The following is a 24847-nucleotide window of genomic DNA, read 5'->3' as shown; positions in this document are numbered from 1 at the left end:
TGTTACAGTTTTTGGACCAGCATTTGGTTTTCTGAGTTTCTAGTCAATATTTCATAGTTTTACCTCGTTTCCTGTTTAATAAACCTAATTAAAAAATATTTTTCAATTGGATAATAATTATACACTTTTTTTTATATAAGATGATAAACACTGAAACAGCCCTTGCGGCAGTTGTAGCCACTCTTCCGTGGCGGGCTAAAACTATCAATGATTTTTCACTAATACATAGATAATTGTTAGGCGAAAAGTACTATTGATATTCCAACCAATATTGCCATTTGTATGAGCAACTTGAGAAATAGATTTTTTCAGGATGTTTGCATCGATTTTGCTACAATTACAAAAATGTCAGAAAAAGTCGGCTAAAGCCTTTTTTTTTAGGTTTAAGTAACATATTTAGCATCAGTGGGCTTCAGTGTATCAAGTAAAACAATATTTGGTATCTTCAATTTGAAATTTTGTCTGGAAAACTGGTGGCAATTAGTACCCCAAAAGTGGCTATATCTACCCAGGCCGGGGTACGTGTAGCCAATGTGTCATACTTTTTTCATTATTCTCTCTAGAAAAAGTCAAGGGTTTTACAGCTTTGAACTACACTGTTTCATACAGCCAAAATCCTGATTCTACTTATGAAACATAAAAACATTAGACAAACCTTGTCATTTTTTCACAAATCACGCGCGAAAAAAAAGCTTTATTTGCTGGCTAATTCTACCCCAGTCTCCCCTAATGTCAATGGTATATATTGGCAAAAAAGTTAACCGCCTAAACAACCAATAGAGCCTGATACGAGAACGAGTTTTGACATTAAAGTGGTACTTCAGTCGATACAAATATTCACTGTCACTGATCCAAACACACACCGAGAAGGGCTGCTGTGATATAGTAGCGGCACTGGTTGCCCACAGAGCTGTGATATGGAGCAGCTATCCGTATCGGGGGATAAGATAGAATAGGTAATTTCTTGCCTCGTTCTCGGGGGAAATTAAAATTGCCGAAAGTTCTCGGGGGATAAAATTGTAGGTAATTTCTTGCTTTCTACTGACCAAATCTGTTTTTTTTTCCTTTTTTGGTGAATATTCGTTAATTTGAAGGTAAAGTCCGGTGATCGTTGGATGGTGAAAGCTTCTGCCTATAGAATAGAAATTCTTTTCGTCCAAAAACTATTCGCAAATAAAGTACACAGATCACCAACAGCTACGGTTTTTATCCTGGGTTGATCGTCTTCCTATTCGGCAGTCATCGAACTTTTCCTTTGGATTATAGGATCACTGAGAGAAATCCAAAAAACTTCAAATAACATTCCGGAAATGTTAATTTTACTCTGCAGTATTGATCCAAAATCGGTGTAAATATTACCCTTTTTAGGTGTATTAGGGGTTAAAGTTACCCTTTTTATGTTAATTTTACCCTTAAAAAGGTGTAAAATTAACATTAAAAAATGCTGATATATTTTTGCACCTAAAAAGTGTTTAAGTTATGAGGAAAAAAAGTTAATCGCACCTCCTGTTTTCTCTCAGTGTAGGATCACTGAGAGAAATCCGAAAAAGTTAAAAAACATACTATGCAGTATTGATCCAAAATCGGAGTAAATATAACCCTTTTTAGGTGTATTAGGGGTTAAAGTTACCCTTTTTCATGTTAATTTTACCCTTAAGGATGTGTAAAATTAACATTAAAAATGTTGATATATTTTTACATCTAAAAAGTGTTAAAGTTCTGAGGAAAAAATGTTAATTGCACCCTCTTTTTTTTCTCAGTGAATTGCAATTATGCATACTGTTTTCTCAAACTTTCTGTCATCGACTTATAACTCATTAAATTCAACAACATTAAATTATTTTAAAGGTCGATAAAAGACCTTAGAAAAATTCAATCCTAATAATAGATAGATAGATTTATTTGCTCTTACTTAAAAATTCAATCCTTCAAGAAAAAAGAGAATTTCAAGAAAAATTCAAGAAAAATTCAATCCTAATAATAGATAGATAGATTTATTTGCTCTTACTTAAAATCCATCAGATTGTTTAAAGTATTTTTCGCTAGACAAAGATTTAAGTCATAAGTCACTTCCCATCTCTGGAATGATACCCAAATAGGGTGTTCATGATGAGTGGGAGGAAGTATTGGGAAAGCTACGAAGAGAGGAGGAACGAGCTACCGGTGTACATTATCCTTGTGACCAATAATGGTGAGTAACCTTGAATAAGGTTGAATGGTGAATTTACCAGAAGTAATTTTACTAAGATTTGATGAGGATTCAAGAGAATGTAGGGAAAAGTACTCTCCGTTCGAACGTTCATGGCTTCGAATAATGCGAATTTCTCTTACTTCTCCTAAAAGATTTCCATATGATTGTCACATAATTATCAATAATTGATAATAAGCTAACTAATATTTAATAGAAATGTTGAAGGCTCTTAGGAAAACTTAAAGAAAATTCACATTATTCGAAGGCATGAACGTTTGAAGGGAAAGTACTTTCCCCTATACTCATTTAATTAACCTTAAGTACTTGTGTCCGTTTAAGATCTATAATTTGATTTTAATACTTGTACAAAGCGCGGACCTTAGATTAGGCTTCAATTCAAAGTCTTTAGTCTTTTTGCTAATAATTCATCTGGCGTCGGATCATTGAAGATCTTGAACGTTGCAGTTCATCTGATTCATTCTGTAGGATCGACAAAATCCAAGTGCAGAGCATCGGTAGTTCACACTGGCGGGGCTTCCAGCTCATTCAACCAAGTGTGGGTGCACCGATGACGATTGAAATGGTATAATTAGAATTTAACCACATTAGTACGAATTGTTCACTCATGCACCACCACAATAAATGTCTTTCAACTATTATTAATATTTATAGATGCATTGCATAATTCAGTGCATCAGAACGAAAAAAACCGTTGAACTGAGTGGACGTCTACAGTGTCTTTGGTGTTTTTTGGGATATTCTTCAACTGGATATTCTTGCAATCATCTTAAAACATTGGATATATCTGTTATGCCTTCCCATAGATCAGTGTTCTTCACTATACTTGTCATCCAAATTCTACTTTGTGCTGTGTCAATAGCCAAATATGTGCATATTGTTCCTCAAAATTCACTTACGCCAAGAAGTGGCGGTTTGGTGGAAAGATACGGTTACAGAGGGATTAATCTCTATCCCGTGACATCAACTGAGGCTACTGGAGCTATAAGTTCAGCCTCCACCACAAGTACAAGCACCCCAACACCTCCAACACCGGCAAAATTCGTCAAAGAATCCGCCATTGAAGGTACCACCAAAATTTATGTGGGTGAGCGTTGCATAAGAAGTCCATTCACAATTTAATTCCATGGCAAAGTTCAAGAGTGTGAAAGTGAAGAAATTCCTCCGTATTATATCATTGGGCAGACACCAATATAAAGCGCAAAAAATTGTCTGAATCAGCAAGATTCCATTTGGTAACTGTTCCGGCTTGGATATTCCTTCCACTTTCTTCACTCTCAGTCTCATGTGACTCACTAAAAATTTCAATGTGGACAAAAAAATGCAAATAATCCATACAGTTTTTATTACTCTTTCACATCTTAATGGGATATTGTGTTGAATTTTGGGAACTTACTTTGAGTAAAAGTGCCGCTGATTCAGAGATTCACTTAATGGTGTTCTTGCAGGTCGCGGAAAGCATCACTACAAATTTGGAAAGAAGAAGAAAAAGGCCCTCAAGCATCTCTATCCACTGATTGTGGGCCTAATTACAGCTAAATCCATCATAATTCCACTTATTTTCAAAAGCATCATCTTACTCTCAAAATCAGCTTTTGTTCTCAGTTCACTTTCCTTTCTTGTTTCCATAGTCTTAGGTATCAAAGTCCTTGTCCTTCACTCCCTGCACAGTAAGGCGGGGTCCGAGAGTACCAAAGTTGAAGTGGTTCATGTGCCACTTCAGCAAAAATATGGCCACTATTCTGGTTGGATAGACAGGGAAATGGAAAATAAGTACATCCCGATCTCATCCACTTACGACAGTTACTACAGTGACAACGACAAAGCGTCTTCTGCTTCGTATGGCTACTAAAAATAATTCTTAAATTTCCATGTAACTCACGAATCTAATGTAAGTGTGTTCTACAAAATAAATAATTTATTATACAAAATCAATGACCCTGTTTGGATGATGTTCCATTGAAAGTTTCTATGAGAATTGTCGGGTTCGTCATCTATTGTATTGAAGTCTTTCGTTTGAAATCAGCCCAGATGCATAAATTACTCTACCGATATATTGTATTTGGTATGATATGTATCAGAAAAGATAAAAATATGTTGTGGTTCGCAAAGTGACTCGGTATTTGGATATTTTAATATTGTATTGTCCATTTTTGTTTGTTATTTGTTTATGTAAAAATAATTTATTACGGCGACTAAGGAGTTGATGAAAAATTTATTTATTGACTTTCGTTAAAAAATTTACTAATAAAAACAAAATATAATAGTTATAAATTTACATTAATATCACCCTAAAAAATTGGTAATACAATTTTTTAAGACACTATAAGTAAATAAGAAAATCTTTTCTAATTAATTTTAGCTAAACATATTATAAAATAATGAATAAATTTAAAATCACAACAAGAAAGTCCTGCAACACATTGTTATGAAAATTTGGTTAATCTGAATAAAATGTAAATATTAAAATTGAATTGGAAGAAAGTGTCCAATTTTATTTTTCACAGAAAATAAATAAGTATTTCTTGGGTTTTTCAGTACTTATCAACAAAAAAGGTGCAGCAGTTTTTTAATCAGCTCAGGTAATATAGCAATTATTGTGACTCCAAACAACTTATGTCTTCGTCTTCATCTTAAGTCTCAAAAGTGTTGCATCAGGTCCGGGTTCATTGATTTCTCATTGATTAACTTTTTTAGCAGAAAGTCCAAGAGATTGGGAGAAAATTACGAAACTCTTCAAGTCCAATGGCTATACACCTCTTAATAGACAATAATTGAGTTTATTTGAGACCGTGGATAGATCAACAATGGAGAGTAAAGATGCTCCACAACCTGTTGATCGTCTTTCAGTCATTACTCTCGATTTGACCTACATACTTCCGGAAACCAGTTTCATTACAAAACCAATGAAAAACAATCTCGCTGGTGGCTGTGAATCTTATTCTGTTTACTTTAGTCATTCTAGCGAATAATTGTTTAAATATGGCAGGGGTATTAAATATCTTGAACAGTCTGCATGATTATAATATAACCTAATGACCCTATTTATACTTATGGAATTTTATTTGTGACAAATTAGCATATTTCAATGAATTTCAATAGGATTATTTTTGGCTATAATTTACAAGAAGTTCCTCCGTGGAATTTTTTTTCTGGGTGACTCAAAGCAAGACACGATGATGGTGAAGAGAAAGGTGCAGTGAGTCAGAGAGAAAGAGAATCAGCTAAAGAATGAATAAATTGTATTGAATAATATTACATATAGTAATCTCGAGTAAAACTAGTCAACAGTGGAGAATTGCTGAGTGCAAGAGAAAATGTACGTCAAAACTGAAAGTGACCACAAAATTGGCAGTTTAGTCACTGTCTCATGGAAAGTGAGAGCAAATTTCGATAATACGTCTTACCAAAAAAATAAAACCACTCAATTTTAAGTACCATTTTCTAGTGGCATTAACATCTATAGTCTTCTTTATTCCTCATCATCTCTTGGTGCAGATGCTGAGGTACAGTGACTCCCAGTGTCCCTGACCCATTTCAGCAGTTCCTGGTGCTAGAGAAATACCTCAATGACCGGGTCAATACTCTACAGAAACTCTAACAATCTCCATCTCACTCTATCACCGGATCTTGAAGCCATCAATAAGTCAATGATCTTTTAGGATTTTATCTCCCAGCAACATCCAACACCTCTTCAATTTCATTTTCTTAAAGAAATTATTCTTATACTGATGGCGAGGGGATTGTTATTCTTGGAAAATTATATACTTTGAATTTGATGGAATTATCTGTGTTTTAAATTTAAGAACCTTCAACTAGTGCTATGATGTTCAATAAGGGAAAGTGAGGCAGATAAAGAAGGGGCAGTTTCAGAGGAAAGAATAATTTCAGGAAGTTGTCATTTCATTTTTCGGCATTTTTTTTACTCTTTTTATTCAGTTGAGTTAAGACCTCCATGGGACTAAAACCGTATATGAACTCTATTTCCTTCCACTAAAAGACAATTAATTTCGTAGCGCTTGTACTTTTAGCTCTGAAATAGATTTTTAAAACTGTTTGGAAACAAAGCTGTTCAAAATTTATATTTTTGAGAATTTTTGAAGTTCTTTGATTGAAAATTCAAATAATTGCAATAATTAGCTTGTTTCATGATATTAAAAAGTTTTTAAAATAATCCTCAAAACTGCTTTGAGAACGTAAGAAGCAGTTTCAGACTATGAAGCAATGGTTTTAGCTGGATGCTGAAATGAATTTATTTATTTATTTAAAACTCAAAAGATTGATAGTATTTTACTTTACTTTAAATGCAAAAGTTTATTGTTGGAATAAAATTAAAGATTTAATGGAGAAAATTAAGAAAAACTTGAATTACAATAAAACTCTCAAAGGGGAGGAAAAGGGATGATAGCGTACATACAGTAAAGAGTCTGGTATTCGAACCTAAATGTCCTCCGAGATTCCTCACGAGCTCCGTCCGTGATGAACTCTTTTCGTGTCCGGGTATTAGAGATCAAAGAACTCTTGGAGTCGGGGTCAACCAAGTTTAATTTAGGCAGACTCCCTCCATGAATCCCCCAATGAATCCCTGAACGACTCCCCCTAAGGGTTGGAAACCTCCCACGAGGACGACGAAGCGTAGCTCATGGGGCCCATAGAGTGAATTTCCTTCCGGGAATACCATAGCCGTTCCAAGAGGCTGATCCAGGTGTCCTAGGTGGTGATAATCTCCAATACAGATCTCGTTTCCGTCTGGTCTTAGGTGGGATGAGGCTGTTTTTAGGTAGAATTGGCCTTTTCTTCTGGAAGTCTCCTCCACATGGAGAAGAATTAATTACCTCCACTCTCCTCTTACACATTCCGTAGTTGTTGGAGGACAAATCCAGACTGGCTCGATTGGGTGGTAGTTTGATGGATGAAAGATGAAAGTGCCAAAGACATAGGTACCGAGTGGCCATTATTTTGAATTATTTTATTTACTGGAATATATTTATATTTTTTTAATCAAACTGCGACCGTTATAATTAGTTAAAGAAAAATCAGAAAGGACGCATTTCCCTAAAGCCTTTAAATAAATCTTGTTTAATTCTATGCTGAAAATTAACCAAAATTAACGCAAAAATTGAACCCTTCTCTTCAGTTCCCAAGCCAGGAATCGATACCGGGCCTTCTGGGCGAAAGAAGCCTACACAGGAGCCAATAGTTCACAAGTGCATGAAAATAGTAAAAATTAAAATTGTAAAAATCGAGAGAGATTCAGTTCTATCAATTTCCTGCTGAATTTCATCGAACAGAAATTCTCCAAAATTTAATTTTTAAAAATGATGAAATCCGATATATGTATTTCTTTACCATTTTGAGATATCTGGATTTTGAATTGTTTTTCATAAACTGATATAGTAAGATCGGTGAAATCTCAAAAAAGGTTCTTTAACAACATAATGATTTTTTTAAATACTCAGGTGGGCTTCAGATTTTTTTTTAATTTTTTAAAAATCTTTAATTATAATTATTAAGATGCTGATAAGGTAAAGCGCCCTGTAGTCGACCGGTTCCTCAACTCAGCCAGTTGGATTATTTACTCAATTTACTTAGGTTTGCTATAATATGGTCTTACTGATCTAACATTATAAGGTGTTATTATATATAACGTAAATCAATGAAAATTTCATAGAAATTCACTATAAAACGTTAAAAAATTGGTTGAATAATTTCTAAGTGCCGATTGTAAGCCCTATTCCCAATCATTCCTATTAATTCCTATGAATGTGTAACATACAATACCTGTGTTTTGTCCTGGAGGCTGGTAACCAACTGTAAGACGGCGGCGAACGTAGAAAACATTAATTTTTATTTCAAATTTTGTAACGCTTTCTCCAAAAGAAATAATTACAACAAGTTTATTTGTCTCTTTCACTTTCAGATCTGATTAAATAAAGATTTTTTTTAGAATGTAGATGTTTAATAACTGGATTAAATCTCAAAGTATTGACTTTATACGGGCTTCAGATCTAAGACTTAGTCATATGGCTTAACTGCTCTAATTTCTTATCAGTCACGATTTTTTGAAAAAAATTAATTAAAGATAAGAGATCTATAGATTCTCAGAAAGCAATAAAATTGCTAGCTTTTCAGGATTTTGAGACCTTTGGGAACTGGGCTAAACCTCTAGTCTGAAGACCTCCTTACATTAAAAGGTTCCTAGTGGTGTTGACATTTATATAGCCACCTATTTAAATCTGAATACCCCCTCGAATCTTTCATTTCACCCTCTATAATTTAACATGATTGAACACACAACGTGGGATCCTAATTGTTTAGTCAATTAATTGGGATTATGTTGCATTAAAGATGTCAACTTGTTAGATATATTGAAGAGGTTGCTGACCGTTGCTTTGCTGACTGCATCCAATGCATTTCTCCATATCACTGACCGCAGAGATGAGGTGTTAAACCCCTCCCTTGACTTATCAGTAACTAATATGGATCTACTGGTATTTTGTCGCGTATGCCACAGAACAATAAGATTGTTTAAGAAAGGTAAAAATGTGACTCTCCTCAATCAGGTGTGACAAAAAGTGGGGGGCAAATTGAGCCTCTGAATAAGTGATGAGGAGACACAATGCACACCGTTCAAACCACCAAAAATAGAGCTCCGCCTTGGGTGGATATCTCTGTCACTCTATCAATGGATACTATCCGTTTCTTTCGTTCGACCACTAATTCAAATATCCGCGCCGGATGGGATCCAGCATCGCTTTTTTTTATATAATCATCGAATGCGTCAGTGGTGAAAAAGATCATCATATAAAAGGGTGTCCAGGCGGTGGTTCAACCATAGCGTTGAAGATCGTTCAAGTGCAACAAAGTCCTTGTGGTGCGGATCAGTTTAGTAAAGTTGTAGTGAACGAATTTGATATTTTAAGAAAAAATAAAACAATTAGTGATTTCACAATGAAGATCCTCATGATTCTTGGTGCCATTGTGGCTGTTGCTGTGGCAGCTCCCAGTGTTGTGGATAATCAGTTTGAGGAGAGCAACACCCTGAGCCAGGGAGCGCGAATTGTGGCCAATTGTGCAGACAGCGGGGATGTAACGACATGCCTATCCGTGAAAGGGATAATGGCACTTAATCGTGCTGCACGTGCTCAGAAGATTGAACTCCTGCCGGGAGTCACTTTCAATCGGTGAGTGACCCAAAATCCCATTATTATGCCAATGCAATCACATTAATTGGATCCACAATCAATGTCTCATCGACAGAAATCCCTCAGCAATGTTTCGCAGTGCTAAATCACTGTCGGAAAATGAAATCACTGCCAATTTGCCGAGTGGTGTGCAGGAAAAAACTGGGCGACTATTTGATCTCACTCTTGAGGCAGCTTCAAACTTCCTCACGAGTCACGATCTCGAAATCAAATTGCCAGCAGAGACCACGAAGAACTTGGCACGCTCCATTGAGGAAGGTTAGTGATTAGGACAATTTCACTGACTTTTAGGGGCAAGATATATTATCATTTCTATTTCATAGGTCGAGGTAAGCTGAAGAAACTCGCTGGACCTCTGGTTTTAGCTCTTGGAGCTAAAGTTGTAGCCCTGCTTCCGCTCTTCCTGGGTGGTCTTGTCCTTTTGGCAACGAAAGCTCTCGTCGTAGCTAAGGTTGCCTTCGTCCTGGCCGCTGTCCTCGCTGTTCAGAAATTACTCGGAAGCAGTGGTGGCTTTAGCGGAAGTGGATTCAATCTCCTTGGAAAGGTAAATAATGTTTGAAATACTAAACATGACCTTTCCTAATGTTTGGACTATGAATTGCAGCAATCAGCTGGTGGAAATACCCAACCAAGCTGGTCTGCAAACTCGAACAACGCGGGATGGACGTCTGGAGCATCTCAGGGTTGGTCTTCAGGAGCCTCTGGCAATTCTTATCCCTATGCCAGGAGCTACGATGCTCAGGATCTAGCCTACCATGGCCAAATACCTGAACACATCCAGTAAATCATCCATCCATGAAGCAGCAATAGAAATGAATCTCAGGACAATGCCATTTCATTGTGTCATCGCACTTGAAGAGAATGATTCTCCCTCACAAGACTTCGTACATACCCAAATAATTTATTTTTGTAGGAAAGATAAAAGAGATAGAGAAATGATTTAAGGTAAATTATATAAGAAGATTGTGTGTAAAAGACTTACGAGATGGAAAAAGTAACAATAAAAGATTCCATTGAGATTATGGTGAATTCTTGAACGTATTTCTGGGACACTGACACTCCTCGTGATGCTAATGGCCAAAATAATCGTGTCCTGGATCTATGCATACTTCATCATGTTGGACCATTTCCCATATTACTAACCAAATAATTCATCTTTAATTTATATCACGTAAGTTTGGCGAGACATTAAATCATTCTTCAAGATTATGTGAATAAATCTTAGGTTCAAGTTTCGTGTGATCAAGAGCAGACATGAAAATTATTTCATTGTTGGTGGGCAAATTTGTTTAACATCATTTTCATGGTATAAGCAAAATGGAGAACAACTGATCATGATTGTAAAGAGATCGCGTTTAAATTGATGGCATATAAAGGGAAAACTAAGGGATATGTTCACTCCTTTCCTCCACTTTTAATAAAATATTCAATTTTAAATTAATTATACTGAAATCAATATAAAAACCTTAATTACTATTTTAAGGAATATCTTTAAAAGAAATGAAATAACAATAAATTTTCTTGTGATATCTGTAGAAACGGTGGCGGAAAGACGTGCTATTAGTGGCGCAAAGTGATTAATTTCCCAGTATCTCTTGAATTGGTCACAACTAATTTACAAAGTAATATATGTATTTACTTCAGATGCAAATCAATGTGTCAGCAAAGTGCTTTTATGCTGACCACGATTCATCTGAAGAGCATACATTGTGTTGTGATCCAGATTGCAGTAAGAAATGCAATGATTTTCAACTTCAAGAGGAATTTCATTTTATACCAACTTTTTAGCACCCAAAGAAATGGTGAATGGAAGCCGGAGATGATTTTTACCTTCACTTTAGCAGATTTTATTTGATCTTTTTTTGCTATAGTATTTCTGTATGTGGCAAAATGTTGGGCATGACAATCTCTTTTGGGATTTTCAATTGGTACGATCGTGCCTAAATTGCGGCAATTAATTGGAAAGGAATGGTTTTTCATGATTTTCTGCAAATAAGGGAAATCAGGAAATCAGGACGGTTCTCTGAAGTTTAACTGATCTTTCAAAAAGTGGAGTTTCCTTGAAGATCATGAAGATGTAAGAACTTTCACAAGACCTTTAAATTCTTGAGAAAAGAAATCCCTCACTTTGGATGAAAACTCGTTATTGAGGAATCTGAGGAGGTGAAACTCGAAGAATTTTTCGAGTTTCAATTTCTATACCAAATACATGTAAGTAAGAAATACAAATGTACTGATTTTCTAGAGATTTTCCACAATCTCTCCTTCAACACATATGGATATGTATGTTCAATTTAATTCTATATATGTTTTATTTACCCGGTCTGAACTTTTTTTGTCTTTCTCACTCTTTCACTTCTTGCCATTGGCAGTGGTGTTGAGTGCTGCTTTCCTCTATACCCAAGAAAGTTCATCGTCCCAACAGGTTTTATTCTAGGTCACGGCTTACTTACTTCTTCTGCTACTTCCGCATCGGGTCAGTCGTTGAAAAGAGAAATCGCTGATGCTGCAAGCTTCTTGAGATGGTGGGGAAAAGAAGTCACGAACCCATGAGAGCAAGAGAGAGATGCGGATGAGAAATCGTGTGAGTTGGAGCTTGTGGAGAGATGCTGGCTTTTAGGTCTGATCAGCCCCACCACACGGGCTCTGCTACAACAAAATCAACCAAAGGAGTGCAAGAGAGACACAACATCATCATGATGTCTCAACTGTGTATCCACTGACCTTCTTCCGTGAATCACATTGGGACATCAATGATGGAGTTTCAATCTCACCCAGAATACATAGTAGTTCCAGAAACCAAGAGATTCCCTTGGCGATCACAGTCAATATCACCACGATCAAGCAAAAGCCGTGTCGTCAATAATGGTCAAAGAGTGATAAATATGCGACCAACGGGACGTGGGAAATTTTTAATATAAATTCACCACAACCAATTGCAAACCACCCAAGTCAATGTTATTAAATTTTTGCCATTATTTTTTTGTCCTTCTTCTCCAACTTGCCAGCAAAACATGCAAAACACCGGTTTGATGCAAAATTTATTGATTGATTGACACATTTTCCCTGAAAAGGCTGCGCCCCTTTTGCATCGTGGGCCCTGTTGACCCCAGTGGTCAAGAATTTTAAATACATTGCACCTTATGTAGGATTCTCAACTCCATTCTCTCACATGGTCATTTTCCTGCACACTTAATGCCCATTTTAATTCCCATAAATTACCTGATAATAACTGTTATGGAAATTCAAAATTTATCCATATTGGTTACCTGCTTAGAGTCTCCACAGAAATCTGCATACATCAAGCAATCTTAATGATCACGTCTATCACTAGTCATAATATTACCTACAATAATTTACCTATTTTACTAGCATTTTTTTCCTTTTATCTAAAAATAATCCCACTTTTCCATATCTACTCACCCCCCCATCAAGATCAATTAGCTGATAGGAAAAACAATACTTTTCCTCCGTAAATCATAAAAACAAAACGATCTCGAAGGTGATCTTCAAATGGTCTCTGTTGAACTAACCAGAGAGAGAATGATGATAATTAGAGAAGTGAGATAAAAAAAGTCAAAAAAAAACTGAAAATGAGAAAATCATGACCAAGAGAAAGTGCAAGCAGAAAGAAAGCGACGGTACATCCGTGACTTTCAAACAAATTTTCTTGTTTTATTTCATAAACAATGCCATGGATAGCTAAAATACCCAAGCGAAATACTATTATTAGAATTGACATTATACATAGCACACACACGGAGTACATAGTCAGATGGAATGCCTATGTGCCTTCATCATTGGCCACGGCCTCAGAATAAATACAAAATATTTTCTTAAGAGAATCTGAGAATTGGGAGAAATGTGTCATGTAAATATATGCCTAAAGACACGACCAATTTACTGTTTCGCACTATCACTAATTCAATTACTTTATCAACAATGAAAATAAAGTCAATTCGCCACCTCTCAAAGAACAAGATCAATGTATTTTTGTAATTTTTCAAATAATACAATCCTGAAATTTTAACAAATTCCATAAAATCGTTCAATAGAATTATTCAATTACTGCTGTATATTTATTGCTTTCTCACTCAATAGGAATATACAAGTTATGCTTCGCGAGATACTCAGTTAATTTATTAGTAAATGAATCATATTTATTTTGTCATAAATTATCTAGATATTTCTTGTAAATTATTTCTATACTGATATGCAACATAAATATTATGATAATCAAGTAATATAATCCGGTTTTTAATCAAAAATTATTTTAAAGTGTCTGCATTCAGGCGCTTCGGGGATTTCAAAAGTGACCGTTGGGTAACATTTCACCAAAAGAAAGTTCTCCTAATGTAGTACACAAAAAGCTTCTTAGTACAATATCTTTTATTTTTATTTGAATTTAAATCTCCGAATGTAAAACCGATTTTCTTATACTTGAAGAATACTTTCCCATTTCTTTATTTAAGCACATTATTACTCTCTCTCTCCGTTAGAGCAATAAACGTGTATTATACATTTAAATCGACATGGTTATGAATGATTGTAATTCAAATGATTTCACGATTGATGTCTTATTGGGCCCTAGTATTAAGTACATCAATCTTTCATTTTATGTGGCAAACCAAAGAAAAATAAAGAATAAGAAATATTGATAGGGCTACTGGAATTCGTCGAGAAATGAGATCTCTTTGTTGAGCCTTATAAATGAATTTCAAGAAAAAAATTGTAGACCTAAGAGTAAATTAGAAAATCTAAACCAGATCTAAACTGAAAAATACAAATAAACAATTTCTTACTCTTTTTTTTCGACTAATAAAAGTTAGAAGTCTTATACGAAAACTCTGAACGAAGTTGATGAATGTTTTTATGGAATTCCAGTAAAAAAAAAACACAAGGATAATGCGGATTCCATTCCAATATCTTTAATTCCAGAAGCTCTTTCGAATGGAAAAGTGATACGACATTTGCATCATAGATCAAGCGATGTTACTACTTAACTCTTTCGCGTCCATAGGGTCATATATGACCCGGGGAAAAAAGTTTCTTTTTGGCTATTTACATTAATTGAAATCTAACTGGAGTCTTGAGAAAATGAGCCAAGAATCTTACATCCTTCTATTACACTGTGCAACGATGATTTTGTCCCTGGGTTCTCATGCTATTTTTTCTATTGCTAGGGTCAAATGATTTACGAAAATACTTATCATTTTGATTTCATTTGGATTTTGCGCCTGGTATTTACGAAAAACGGTTTTTTCCGTTTTTTGATACTTGGGTGCCTATATCTCCGAATCTGCTGAACCGATTTATTTCTCATTAAGGAATAATTTGTTCTCCTTTAGATGCCCGATAAATCCTCTGAACAGATGAAGTTCGTACAACCGACACCAGCGGCGCTGTAGTCCCATAAATGTCAGAAAACATGTAAAAATCGAAATTTGTAGCAACTTTGATCAAGAATATCTCGAAAACTAAAACTGTCCCTAACAATCTGATTTATGGGTTTGATAGAGAATTTTATTAGCTACATTTTTGTTCATATACAACTTTTTTGCTCAGATTATTTTTTAACCTCGAAATTGAGGTTCAAACGAAAAATGAGCATTCAGCCAACTTAATAAATCCTTCACAATTTCGAGTGTTATTGCTTTCTTTCCTCGCAATTAGGCAGTACAAGCTTTTATTATATTATTTAATACTTAAATATCGATATTATAGTGATTTTTATATGACATTTTAAATTTTTAAATATTATTTTATTACTTGGAAACTTGTATAAAACTTTCACATATGTGATATACATAAAGTAACAATTACAAGTTCAAAAACTAGTTTTAGATTTATTTCGACGAAAATCACGTAATTATGAGGTTAAAATTGTAGGATTGTAGATAAATGTAGGAAATTTTTTTAAAGAATTATAAAAAGAAATGAATTTAGAAAAAGGATTTTTTGCAAAGTTTCCATATGTAACTGGTATGTAAAACGTAAAATAGATACTTATTGATTCTAAAACGTCAATTTAACAAGAAATATTCTTTGAAATATTTCAAATTTTGCAATATGCAGTTAATATGCCTTTTTTGTAATAGTCTTTTGAGATTGAAATAACACTGAAATCTTACTGAAGATATTGTTTCAGTTATTACCTTGTTTTATATCTAAACACATTTTATAATGCAATAAGTATTAATAAAGTCCTACAACTGTAAGAAAAGTGAAAATAATACTCTGGGTTATCTAAACTTGAAAAGAAAAAGTCAAAATTTGCGAAATAGTTAAGTTTCTCTTTAGTTCGCTGAGTGCTCGTTTTTCGTTTGAACCTCAATATCGAGGTTAAAAAATAATCTGAGAGAAAAGTTGTACATGAACGAAAATGTAGCTGATTAAATTCTCTATCAAACCCACAAAACAGATTGTTAGGGACAGTCCTAGTTTTCGAGATATTTTTGATCAAAGTTGCTAAAAAGTTCGATTTTTCCATGTTTTCTGACATATTTGTGACTACAGCGCCCCTGGTGTCAGTTGTACGAACTTCATTTGTTCAGAGGATTTATCGGGCATGTAAAGGACAACAAATTGTTCCAAAGTAAGAAATAAATCAGTTCAGCAGATTCGGAGATATAGGCACCCAAGTATCAAAAAACGGAAAAAACCGTTTTTCGTAAATACCAGGCGCAAAATCCAAATGAAATCAAAATGATAAGTATTTTCGTAAATCATTTGACCCTAGCAATAGAAAAAATAGCATAAGAACCCAGGGACAAAAAAAAAGTTTGAAATTGTTGCACAGTGTTATGGTGTCGTGCACGAACAGATAGATTTCAGTTAATGTAAATACCAAAAAAAAACTTTTTTCCCCGAGTCATGACATTACCCTAAGGACGCGAAAGAGTTAATTCATCACGTGTCTAAATTTATTTGCATAAGGCCTGGTAATTTTTCAATTATTTAAATGTTAATATAAATTTGCAATCTGATCTCTTGCATTTCACCTCAAGTTCGAGCAATATAAAATCATTAATATTAGTCAGAGCTTTTAAAAAAAACACAATCTTTAGGGGTAAAATCTATTAGACAATTTTTTATGGTATTTTTCCTTTTATCTCTAAATAAGTTAGAATTATAAAGAATAATGAAAAGGACTACATGATATATTATTTAAAAACAATTAAAATCCTCATATTTCGACAATATTCGACAAACTAAAAACACGTGTTTCTCGAAATTACGTTTTCAAGTACAGCTAACCTTGGAACTTGAGTAATTTTTATCCGATTGACTTTGATATTTTTAGGGTAGCTGCTTAGATAAGATTCTTCGGAGAAATACATAGGATTGTTCAGATTAATAAAAAATTACATATGTTATAAACAAATCTGATTTTTTAGACGAATACGACCCTCAGATATCACTACACAGCCTTGGCGCTCGTCTTGTACAGAATGTCTGGCCGAGCTATAAGCGAGTATGTCGGCTCGGAATGCACGCTATCCTCGTGAGGGACATACCGACATGGTACAAGCTTTATAGGTAAGCCACAGCAAAAAGATTTTACGCTTATCATGATTTTTTTTATCTAACAAAATGTTTTTTTTTTTTTCAAATTGTTGCCAAATTTACAAAAATCATTCGTTCATTCATTTTCAACCGCTTGGCAGCCCATACATGTCGATCCTCCGCAACTTCAGGAATATGTTCGCGATCGATCGCAAGGCGCTCCAAGGCAAGATCCTGAATTTGATTCCGTTACCTTGTCGTAGGTCTGCTCGGGGGTCTACGTCGCCTTACAATGGCTTTCATAGCTTTTCTGGAAAACCTTTCTTCACTCAGGAGCTGAACATGACCATACCATCGAAATTGTGATCTCTCAACCCATAAAAGCAACTCCTCTACTCTCCAAAAACTTTGAAATTGTGTATAAATCAGATTAAAAAAAAGGTAAAAAAAAAACATAAAAAAGAATTAAATATGTTTTTGTAGTGGCGTCATTCACAGGCTATATTGTAAATTTATTGGTTCTTTTACAAGTATAGTCATTTGAGAAGAGATGCAATCGATTCAATACTGCGGATACTTTTTGAATGCGAGACAAAGACGAATCTCACTGGATTATCATTTGAATACTCTAAATTTAAGATATCAATATTAGAAAAGCCTAGATGAAAATAGTAACTTCGAAAAATAGAATTTAAAAAAAGTTGCATTTTGAGACACTTAAAAAAAGTGCGGGGAGATGGAACACCCCTAATTTTAGGAAAATATTTATAGTTTATTTTATTAATTTAGAATAGGAGGGAAGTGATTTTAGACATGAACACTATTTCATTGAAATTATTGGAGTTTATTTCATTTTGTTGAGTATAAATGATTTATTTTGTGGAATATGTGGCTCATATACTTCGATGGCAATTTCGCTGAGTGTATCCAGTCAGTCTTACCAGAAATTTAGGAAAAATAATTTCTAAGATTTACTTGAAAAGATTTTGAAGAACATTGACCAAAATTCACACCGGAAGTGTTGCCAAAACCATTAAGTTCCATCTCTCCTCAACCCCCAAATACACGTATTCTTATGGCGAAATAAAAATTTTTGCCCATTTTTCAGACATCTAAAAAATTCAATTTCAATTTTCTCGTACAATTTTAAAGGTATGGGGGTTTTCATTAGAATGTTGAAGGGCACTAATAGACCAAATGAGGTGGAGATCGTGGAGCAGGAGGCGAAGTGGTCCATCTCTCCCACTGTTCCAACTCTCCTCGAATGACTATATGTGTTTTATCTGAATACATTTTACTATGCTACAAGTCCATCTTCGGACCGTCTGATTTTTTTGCTCCAACCCGAATTCTAAAATAGACGTAAAAGTAGGGCCAGGGATCTTTCCGACCTGGAGGTGATACTCTTACCAATTAAACCATGATATTTCCCAGCAAACATTTCGTAAATACATTTCAATGACTTTTGATCATACTTTCATTTAAAATTACCCTCTACTACATAGAAAAAAAATATTTTGTAAAAATGTTCGTAAATGTTTGTAAATTCCTATGGGGGAGTTACGAATTGCTCGTAAATCGTATAACCCACAAACATGTTCGTAAAAGTTTGTAGTTTTTTCACAAAAATTGTTCGTAACGTGATCACTTGACGAGCATTTTTTGTACTTTTACAAACATTTGTTCGTAAATGTTTGTAAACACACAAAAAATGTTCGTAAAATTTTGTCATTTGTTCGTAAATGTTCGTAAAATATTCGACAGGAAAACAAAAATTTACGAACGAATGACAAAATTTTACGAACATTTTTTGTGTGTTTACAAACATTTACGAACAAATGTTTGTAAAAGTACAAAAAATGCTCGTCAAGTGATCATGTTACGAACAATGTTTGTGTAAAAAGTACAAACTTTCACGAACTTGTTTGTGGGTTATACGACTCACGAGCATTTTGTAACTCTCCCATAGGAATTCACAAACATTTACAAATATTTTTACAAAATATTTTTTTCTGTGTAGAAACAGTATTAGATGGATGGATGGAAATAAGTAGAAACAAAAATTTAATACTTAAAGAAAAATTGGGAGCTTTTTAACGAGGGTTGATTGGGGATGTTAATGAAAATTATGTTGATGGTCCTCCGATCGATTTAAAGAAGAACCTCAACATTTATGTATGTTTCACATTAGTTTTAAAGGATAGTTTCTCAGAAATCTTTAGGAAATTTGCTCTAAAATAGGTACTTCATGTTTTTAAAAAATAACAAAAACCAACAAATGAGGCATTTAGAGTTATCGGAGAGCGATGTCTAGATGAACAAAATTGTAGTCCTAAGTGTTGCCTATCGCCTGATGTCAATAAATTTTTAATATTTTGTTTAGTTTATTTTATACAAATGTTTAAAACCTTACTTTAAGACCATTTTTTGGTAATTGTTTGAGAAACTCCAATTTTACACCCTGAAGGAGTAATTTTACAAAGTTTTTTGTTATTATCAAAATTGAAGCACAGCTAATGGGCTTTCTAACGGACCCACACTTTTTAAGTTCTGTTCTCTATAACCTGAGATATAACGGATAATGTAAGGCAAAGCAGAAAAAATATAAAAGTATTAATAAAAAAAATATTACGTGTTAGATCAAAACTAAGACCAGATTCTTAATCAGGGGACTTGACTCTATCAAACGTACCATGTGAGATCTCCGTTAGCAAAACCGTGTTTCATAGTGTAAAGCATTTAAAATATTGTCTATATTTAATTATGCCTTGTTAGGGGGAAATGGGGAACTTCTGAAATGGGGCAGTTTTGAAATTTTGCTTTCTTCTCTTATTTTTAAATGGAATTGAGCTTTATCATAAAAGCTTCACAATAGGCGTGTAGAACTTAATTATATCAGTGTCATTTAAAAATAGGGGAAAAAGCTAAAAAATTCCAAGCTGCCCCAATTCAAAGGTTCCACACTTCCCCCTATACACTTTTGAAAGAAAATGTATTTTACTAAATATCCCGTGGTAAAAAAAAACATTTGAGGATATGCATATTAGTGATCGTGGGCTTTTCTTTTTCATTTTCTTTTAGCCGTGTGCATGAGTCCTGAAACATCTCCTATATTCTGTTGAGATTCAGCTCATGATACTCCACTTTCCTCGGGAGACGACAGTGCTTTCGATAAACATCCCCCGAAGGTGTCTCAGTTTTCTCACAATGAAGAATATCGTTAAGGCTCCCCGGTGCACCAAAGCCCTAAAATAGTTCCTCTCCACGTTATTGAGGCTCCAGAATGATGATCGTATTAGCTGCCACAAAGAGCACTTTCCCTTTTTTTATATAAGAATACTCTGTCTAGAGGTGTCCCCCTTCCCTAAGATACTTATGAACCCTGAGGGTACTGTACAAGTGCACACTTCTGCGCTAATCACAAGGTCATGGGATGAGTAAGGGTTTAGGAGCTTTGCGGAACAGATTTCACACACAAATCATCATAATTGAGCGGGATCATTCCCGAATAATTGAAGTCAGGAAAATCCGGAAAAGCACTTCCTTCAAGTTATAAAAATATAAGTACAACTTAACATAGCACTTCTTCCTGTTTGCCAAAAAACGTCTATCAAGATAATAATAGACGAGCAATTTTCACTACTTTCAACATTTGATGAGGGTTTTTTCCAGATGGACGCACTGAAAAAAAAATTGATCTAATGAGCTTTTACCGAATAAACTGCCATTTGACAATGAACACTTAACACAAATAGCTTTTTCAGTATCCCCAAAATTAAAGCCTATATTAATTTAACTATAAAACTGTAGAGAGAACTTCGAACCTGACACCAATCTTATCCTGAATCTCAAATGTTCGACAAATTTTATGTCCTTTCTTTAACTGTGTATGATCAATTGAACCTTCATTTTAATCTTCTCAAGCTTTGTTTATATGCAAAATGTTTTATAAGGATTTGAATTTAAAAGTGGAACTTTGAGCAAAAAGTTTATGGTAAACCGTACAATGCTTCATCTATAAACCTTTAGAAAGCAACCCTGAAAGATTCTTATACTTTATCAAAATATAATTCGATGTAAATTCAATTCCTTTATAAAAAGCCAATCACGCAATTTGGAACATAATAGAAATTATTTTCTTCACTTTAAAAAACATAGCACTTGACATAGTTAAGGAAGTTCAGGAAAGTAAAAATATTCGTAATTACTTTTAAATTACATATTGGAGAAAAAGATTTGGCCCATATGTGTAATAGTAGATGATGTCCAAAAATATTATAACCATAATCTAATCAAAGTAATTAATCATATAGCAATCGAGATCATCACGATTAAGGTGAATTGTGGAGAAAAAAAAACGTCCAAAAATTCCATGTTCAGAGTGAAGGTTTGAGAGACCAGCAGGAAGTAAGAATTTTTACTTTCCTTGCGAATTGAGTCTCGGATATTCCAAATTTAATCTACAGATGAATTTAGAGCAATAGAGGTAATTGTGGTTTTATGCTCTACTTAGAGACCTTTTGTATTTCCCGTGTATCAATAATACTGACAAAAAAAAAACAGCCCAGAGACACAATTGAGGTTTTCTCTCTCTGATCACTTGAATGAAAATGCAATTTTACTTTTTATCGAATACGAAAAATAAGAATTTGTCACCTCTGTTCAGGTAAATTTCAATGGCCTTATGTAAATTCACGGGTTCGTCGCTTAAAACGTTGATGTCTTTCGCTCCATTGCTCCTCTAATTGATTCAATTTCACTCTATTGGCGATTTTTTTTAGGAGTAAATAGACCCACATTGCGATGGAGAATGAGAAAAAGCTGAGACAGGTGGAAAAAGTTCTCGACTCGACGCTCTATTGGCCAAATCCATTCTCCAGTCATCATGCACTCCTTTCCCATCTTATGATTTCCAAGCAAATAATGAATTTTTAAATGTATAACAGTCATGAGAAAAAGAACCAAATAAAACGCATATTTCGTTAAGTGTTTTTACCTCAAGTGCGCGTCAATAGACAACAATGTCGAGGCCGGAACATTTCTAAATCAAGCGTGAAAAAAATCTTTGAGATTTTATTTGTGAAATGAACCATTTTCCCCTAATATTGCCCAGATTGTAGAATGGCTATAAAAGACTGAGATCGCTCTGGGTATGGAAGCAGTTTGAAGTGATCAGTGCTTTTGGACTATTGTCGCAGCATCTAGAGTTTATGGTTGGAACAATGTTGGGGAAATTGTGCAATCTTCTTGTGATCAGTGTTACTCTCTTCACGTGCTGCCTTGGGGTGGACGTGTCGGATTTCAAGAGGAGTTTCTCCCTCGATTGTGACTCTCAGTACAACCCTATGTGCCTCAAAATGGATATTGTCGCCTTTATTGAACGTCTCTCGGCAAATTCTGAACTTGTCCTCTCACCAAGTGTCTCTATTGTCAAGGATACCAATGCTAATGCCTCAAGGAATGCCGAAATAATTTCTGGTGAAGATTGTGATTTGTGTGATTAGACCAAGGAATATCTGTGATAATATATACTCCTATTTTTTTTAAAGAGCTTTCAAGGAGTTTTCCCAATGATCCTACAAAAAGGATGGATGGTTTCCTCTTCTCCAAATTGAGTGATTACCTTCAGTCTCATACCCTGAGATTTCGTCTCTGGGACAACAAATCCAGCCTCGAAGACGCCAGGGATGCCTTCACAGGACGCAAGGGAAAGATCGGTGGAAAGAAAGGCGGCCTTGGAGGTCTTCTTGCGGCAGCAATGATGATGAAAGGTGAGAGTAGTGCTGAGTCTTTGCTGGAATTTCTTTCACTCCGGCGAAATTGTGGTGAGTAAAAGTCAATCTGCTTTCTCTGGTTTAAAGGTACGATGATGGCTCTTGCGCTGGGAGCTTTGGCAGCACTGGCGGGCAAAGCTTTGATGACTGGTATGATGGCATTGATGTTGTCTGCGATCGTTGGTCTAAAGGCACTGGCATCTGGCGGAAGCAAGTCCACAACTTATGAGATCGTTGCCAAACCCTATTATTCCAATTCGCATTCTTCAAGTCATGAAGAACACCATGCCGGTCATGGTGGCGGAGGACACACAGGATACGGAGGATATGGACGATCAATCAACCTGGTACTTCCAGAACACCTCAAGAAACCATAAAGTTCCTCAGAATATACCAAATCTTCCTAAAAGAAAAGTCCTCGTCCTAATCACTACTTACACATTTTCCCGCCAAAATCACCATCCTCTAATTTATTTATTTATTTTAGCAAAAAGAAACTTTTATTTATATTGTACCTTACCGCATACTCACATGCAAATACCATGGTGAATGCGAAAGAGAGATTCACAAAATAAAAATGTGTTAAACTTAGGGAATAATTATAATTGCTAAATAGTGCATTTTTTGCGCATGAAAGAGAGAATATTGTAAATTAGAATAACAAGATAATTTGTGACCCGTAAAAATAACAAAATGCTCCTACTATTGTTATTTATATTTCTTTCTACAAAATATATTATTATAGAATAATAAAGTAATTATGCACACCATGAGAAAAACGCTTCTTTTCTGCATAAAAAAACAGGTGTTTGATGAAAAGAACCACGTGTGGAAGAATGATTTTCTTAACAAAATTTTAGCTCTAGTTATTCTCACCAATTTACAATCACTTCAACTTCTACGTAACATCCACCACAATATTGATATTCAAATCATCTTTTTTTCTTAAGATCACCACACTGATCTTTCTCCTATATTTCCTTCGTGAAAATTTCTTTTCATGCAAAAGACTATCAACCTACAATTTGCCATGATAAGAAGATACTTTGAATTTCAAATTTGTCTCTTGAGGCCACTTTATTCATTCTCACGTTGTTTTCATAGAGATCATCTTCAAGAGTTTCTTGCGGCACTTCTTTACTATATTTATGTATATATAACCATCACTTCACATAAGCTCGTCAAAATTTTAAGAGAAATTGTCTATTCCTAATCAATTTTATATAACCAAATATTAACACTGTCGTGAAAGACACAAGCTGAAAATATGCCACTCGTGTGGAGAATTTGGTCTAAATCGAGAATAATCCTCAACATTGACACAGAAAATCCCCATCCGAAAAATTTATTCCTCAAGAACCGAGAAGATTATTAATTGCTGTACTAAAACATTGTGTTGACAGAAAAAGAAAAGTATATTGACAATGTTGTTCTTGTCAACTGAATCATGTGGGAGAATTAGATAATAAAAGTATTTATTGTTAAAACAAGTTCTTCGGAGAATATCTACTGTCTCGAACACTCATAAACGCTTTCGCCAAATAAAACACTTTAACTTCTGGGGCATGAATTGCTCGAGACCGACATACCACCTCGCTGAAGTTCTTCGCGGAATATTGAGCATCTTGTTGGGTGTAACGGACAAAAAACACTTTTGAATGCTCAAAGATGGAATTGTAGAAGAATTACTGATAAGAAGATCATTGCCGAAAATAAAAAGTTATGTGATTTAAAGATAATGTTTCATTCGAAGGCTTTCGAATTTATCACTCACAGCTCAAAAATATTAATTACGAATTAAACAATCATTATTTTTCACAAGATAAAAATGATAAAATTCATATTTTATCATTCCATCGACATCTCGTGTAATTAGACGAATTTTCATTTCTTGCAGAAATTATTTAGACTGAAAAATGATTGACAAATATGACCAGACAGAAAGTTTCGCGAAGTACAAAATTATTTTTTAGATAACTAATTAAAAAAAGTTACCAAGAGGAATTTATTGTTAATGGCGCTGAATTCCGATCCAAGCCAATAATGGTTGCAGACATAAGGCTTAGCCGATCAATAATTGAAAAATACTGATCTAAACTAAAAATTCTAGATTTTACGTCTAAAAAAATCTAAAATTTAAAACACAGTAAAAT

General features: G+C 34.5%; 3 protein-coding genes across 4 annotated transcripts; all 3 read left to right on the top strand.

The window, feature by feature from the left end:
• The first annotated feature begins 2900 nt into the window (after positions 1-2900).
• LOC129798991 (uncharacterized) lies at positions 2901-4498 on the top strand. Of its 2 annotated transcripts, none has more exons than XM_055842554.1 (2): positions 2901-3275; positions 3658-4498. In XM_055842554.1, exons 1-2 carry the CDS (start codon positions 3002-3004, stop codon positions 4059-4061), a joined length of 678 nt encoding a protein of 225 aa, XP_055698529.1. In that variant the 5' UTR covers positions 2901-3001; the 3' UTR covers positions 4062-4498. The 2 variants fall into 2 exon arrangements, with proteins under 2 accessions (XP_055698529.1, XP_055698528.1); XM_055842553.1 differs by having other exon boundaries at positions 2901-3296; positions 3658-4189.
• Positions 4499-9049: 4551 nt separating this feature from the next.
• LOC129798990 (uncharacterized) lies at positions 9050-10433 on the top strand. Its single transcript, XM_055842552.1, has 4 exons — positions 9050-9393; positions 9470-9672; positions 9738-9958; positions 10019-10433. The coding sequence occupies exons 1-4, from the start codon at positions 9161-9163 to the stop codon at positions 10196-10198; spliced, it is 837 nt and encodes a 278-aa protein (XP_055698527.1). The 5' UTR covers positions 9050-9160; the 3' UTR covers positions 10199-10433.
• An 11650-nt stretch (positions 10434-22083) lies between these two features.
• On the top strand, positions 22084-23473 carry LOC129798989 (uncharacterized). Its single transcript, XM_055842550.1, has 3 exons — positions 22084-22398; positions 22470-22691; positions 22782-23473. Exons 1-3 carry the CDS (start codon positions 22131-22133, stop codon positions 23069-23071), a joined length of 780 nt encoding a protein of 259 aa, XP_055698525.1. The 5' UTR covers positions 22084-22130; the 3' UTR covers positions 23072-23473.
• The last annotated feature ends 1374 nt before the right edge of the window (positions 23474-24847 follow it).

This window comes from Phlebotomus papatasi, chromosome 1, assembly GCF_024763615.1.
Source record: "Phlebotomus papatasi isolate M1 chromosome 1, Ppap_2.1, whole genome shotgun sequence".
Taxonomy (NCBI): Eukaryota; Metazoa; Arthropoda; class Insecta; order Diptera; family Psychodidae; genus Phlebotomus; species Phlebotomus papatasi.
This window is presented reverse-complemented; position numbering and strand designations above follow the sequence as displayed.

What these genes read in the sequence shown, in the direction of transcription:
- LOC129798991 (XM_055842553.1), top strand. Translation starts at nt 3,002, where the DNA reads ATGCCTTCCCATAGATCAGTGTTCTTCACTATACTTGTCATCCAAATT. An exon ending in TACCACCAAAATTTATGTGG is followed by an intron (nt 3,297 to 3,657) that starts GTGAGCGTTGCA and finishes GTGTTCTTGCAG; the next exon opens with GTCGCGGAAAGCATCACTAC.
- LOC129798990 (XM_055842552.1), top strand. Translation starts at nt 9,161, where the DNA reads ATGAAGATCCTCATGATTCTTGGTGCCATTGTGGCTGTTGCTGTGGCA. An exon ending in GGCACGCTCCATTGAGGAAG is followed by an intron (nt 9,673 to 9,737) that starts GTTAGTGATTAG and finishes TCTATTTCATAG; the next exon opens with GTCGAGGTAAGCTGAAGAAA. An exon ending in GATTCAATCTCCTTGGAAAG is followed by an intron (nt 9,959 to 10,018) that starts GTAAATAATGTT and finishes TATGAATTGCAG; the next exon opens with CAATCAGCTGGTGGAAATAC.
- LOC129798989 (XM_055842550.1), top strand. Translation starts at nt 22,131, where the DNA reads ATGGTTGGAACAATGTTGGGGAAATTGTGCAATCTTCTTGTGATCAGT. An exon ending in GAATGCCGAAATAATTTCTG is followed by an intron (nt 22,399 to 22,469) that starts GTGAAGATTGTG and finishes TTTTTTTTAAAG; the next exon opens with AGCTTTCAAGGAGTTTTCCC. An exon ending in GGCAGCAATGATGATGAAAG is followed by an intron (nt 22,692 to 22,781) that starts GTGAGAGTAGTG and finishes TCTGGTTTAAAG; the next exon opens with GTACGATGATGGCTCTTGCG.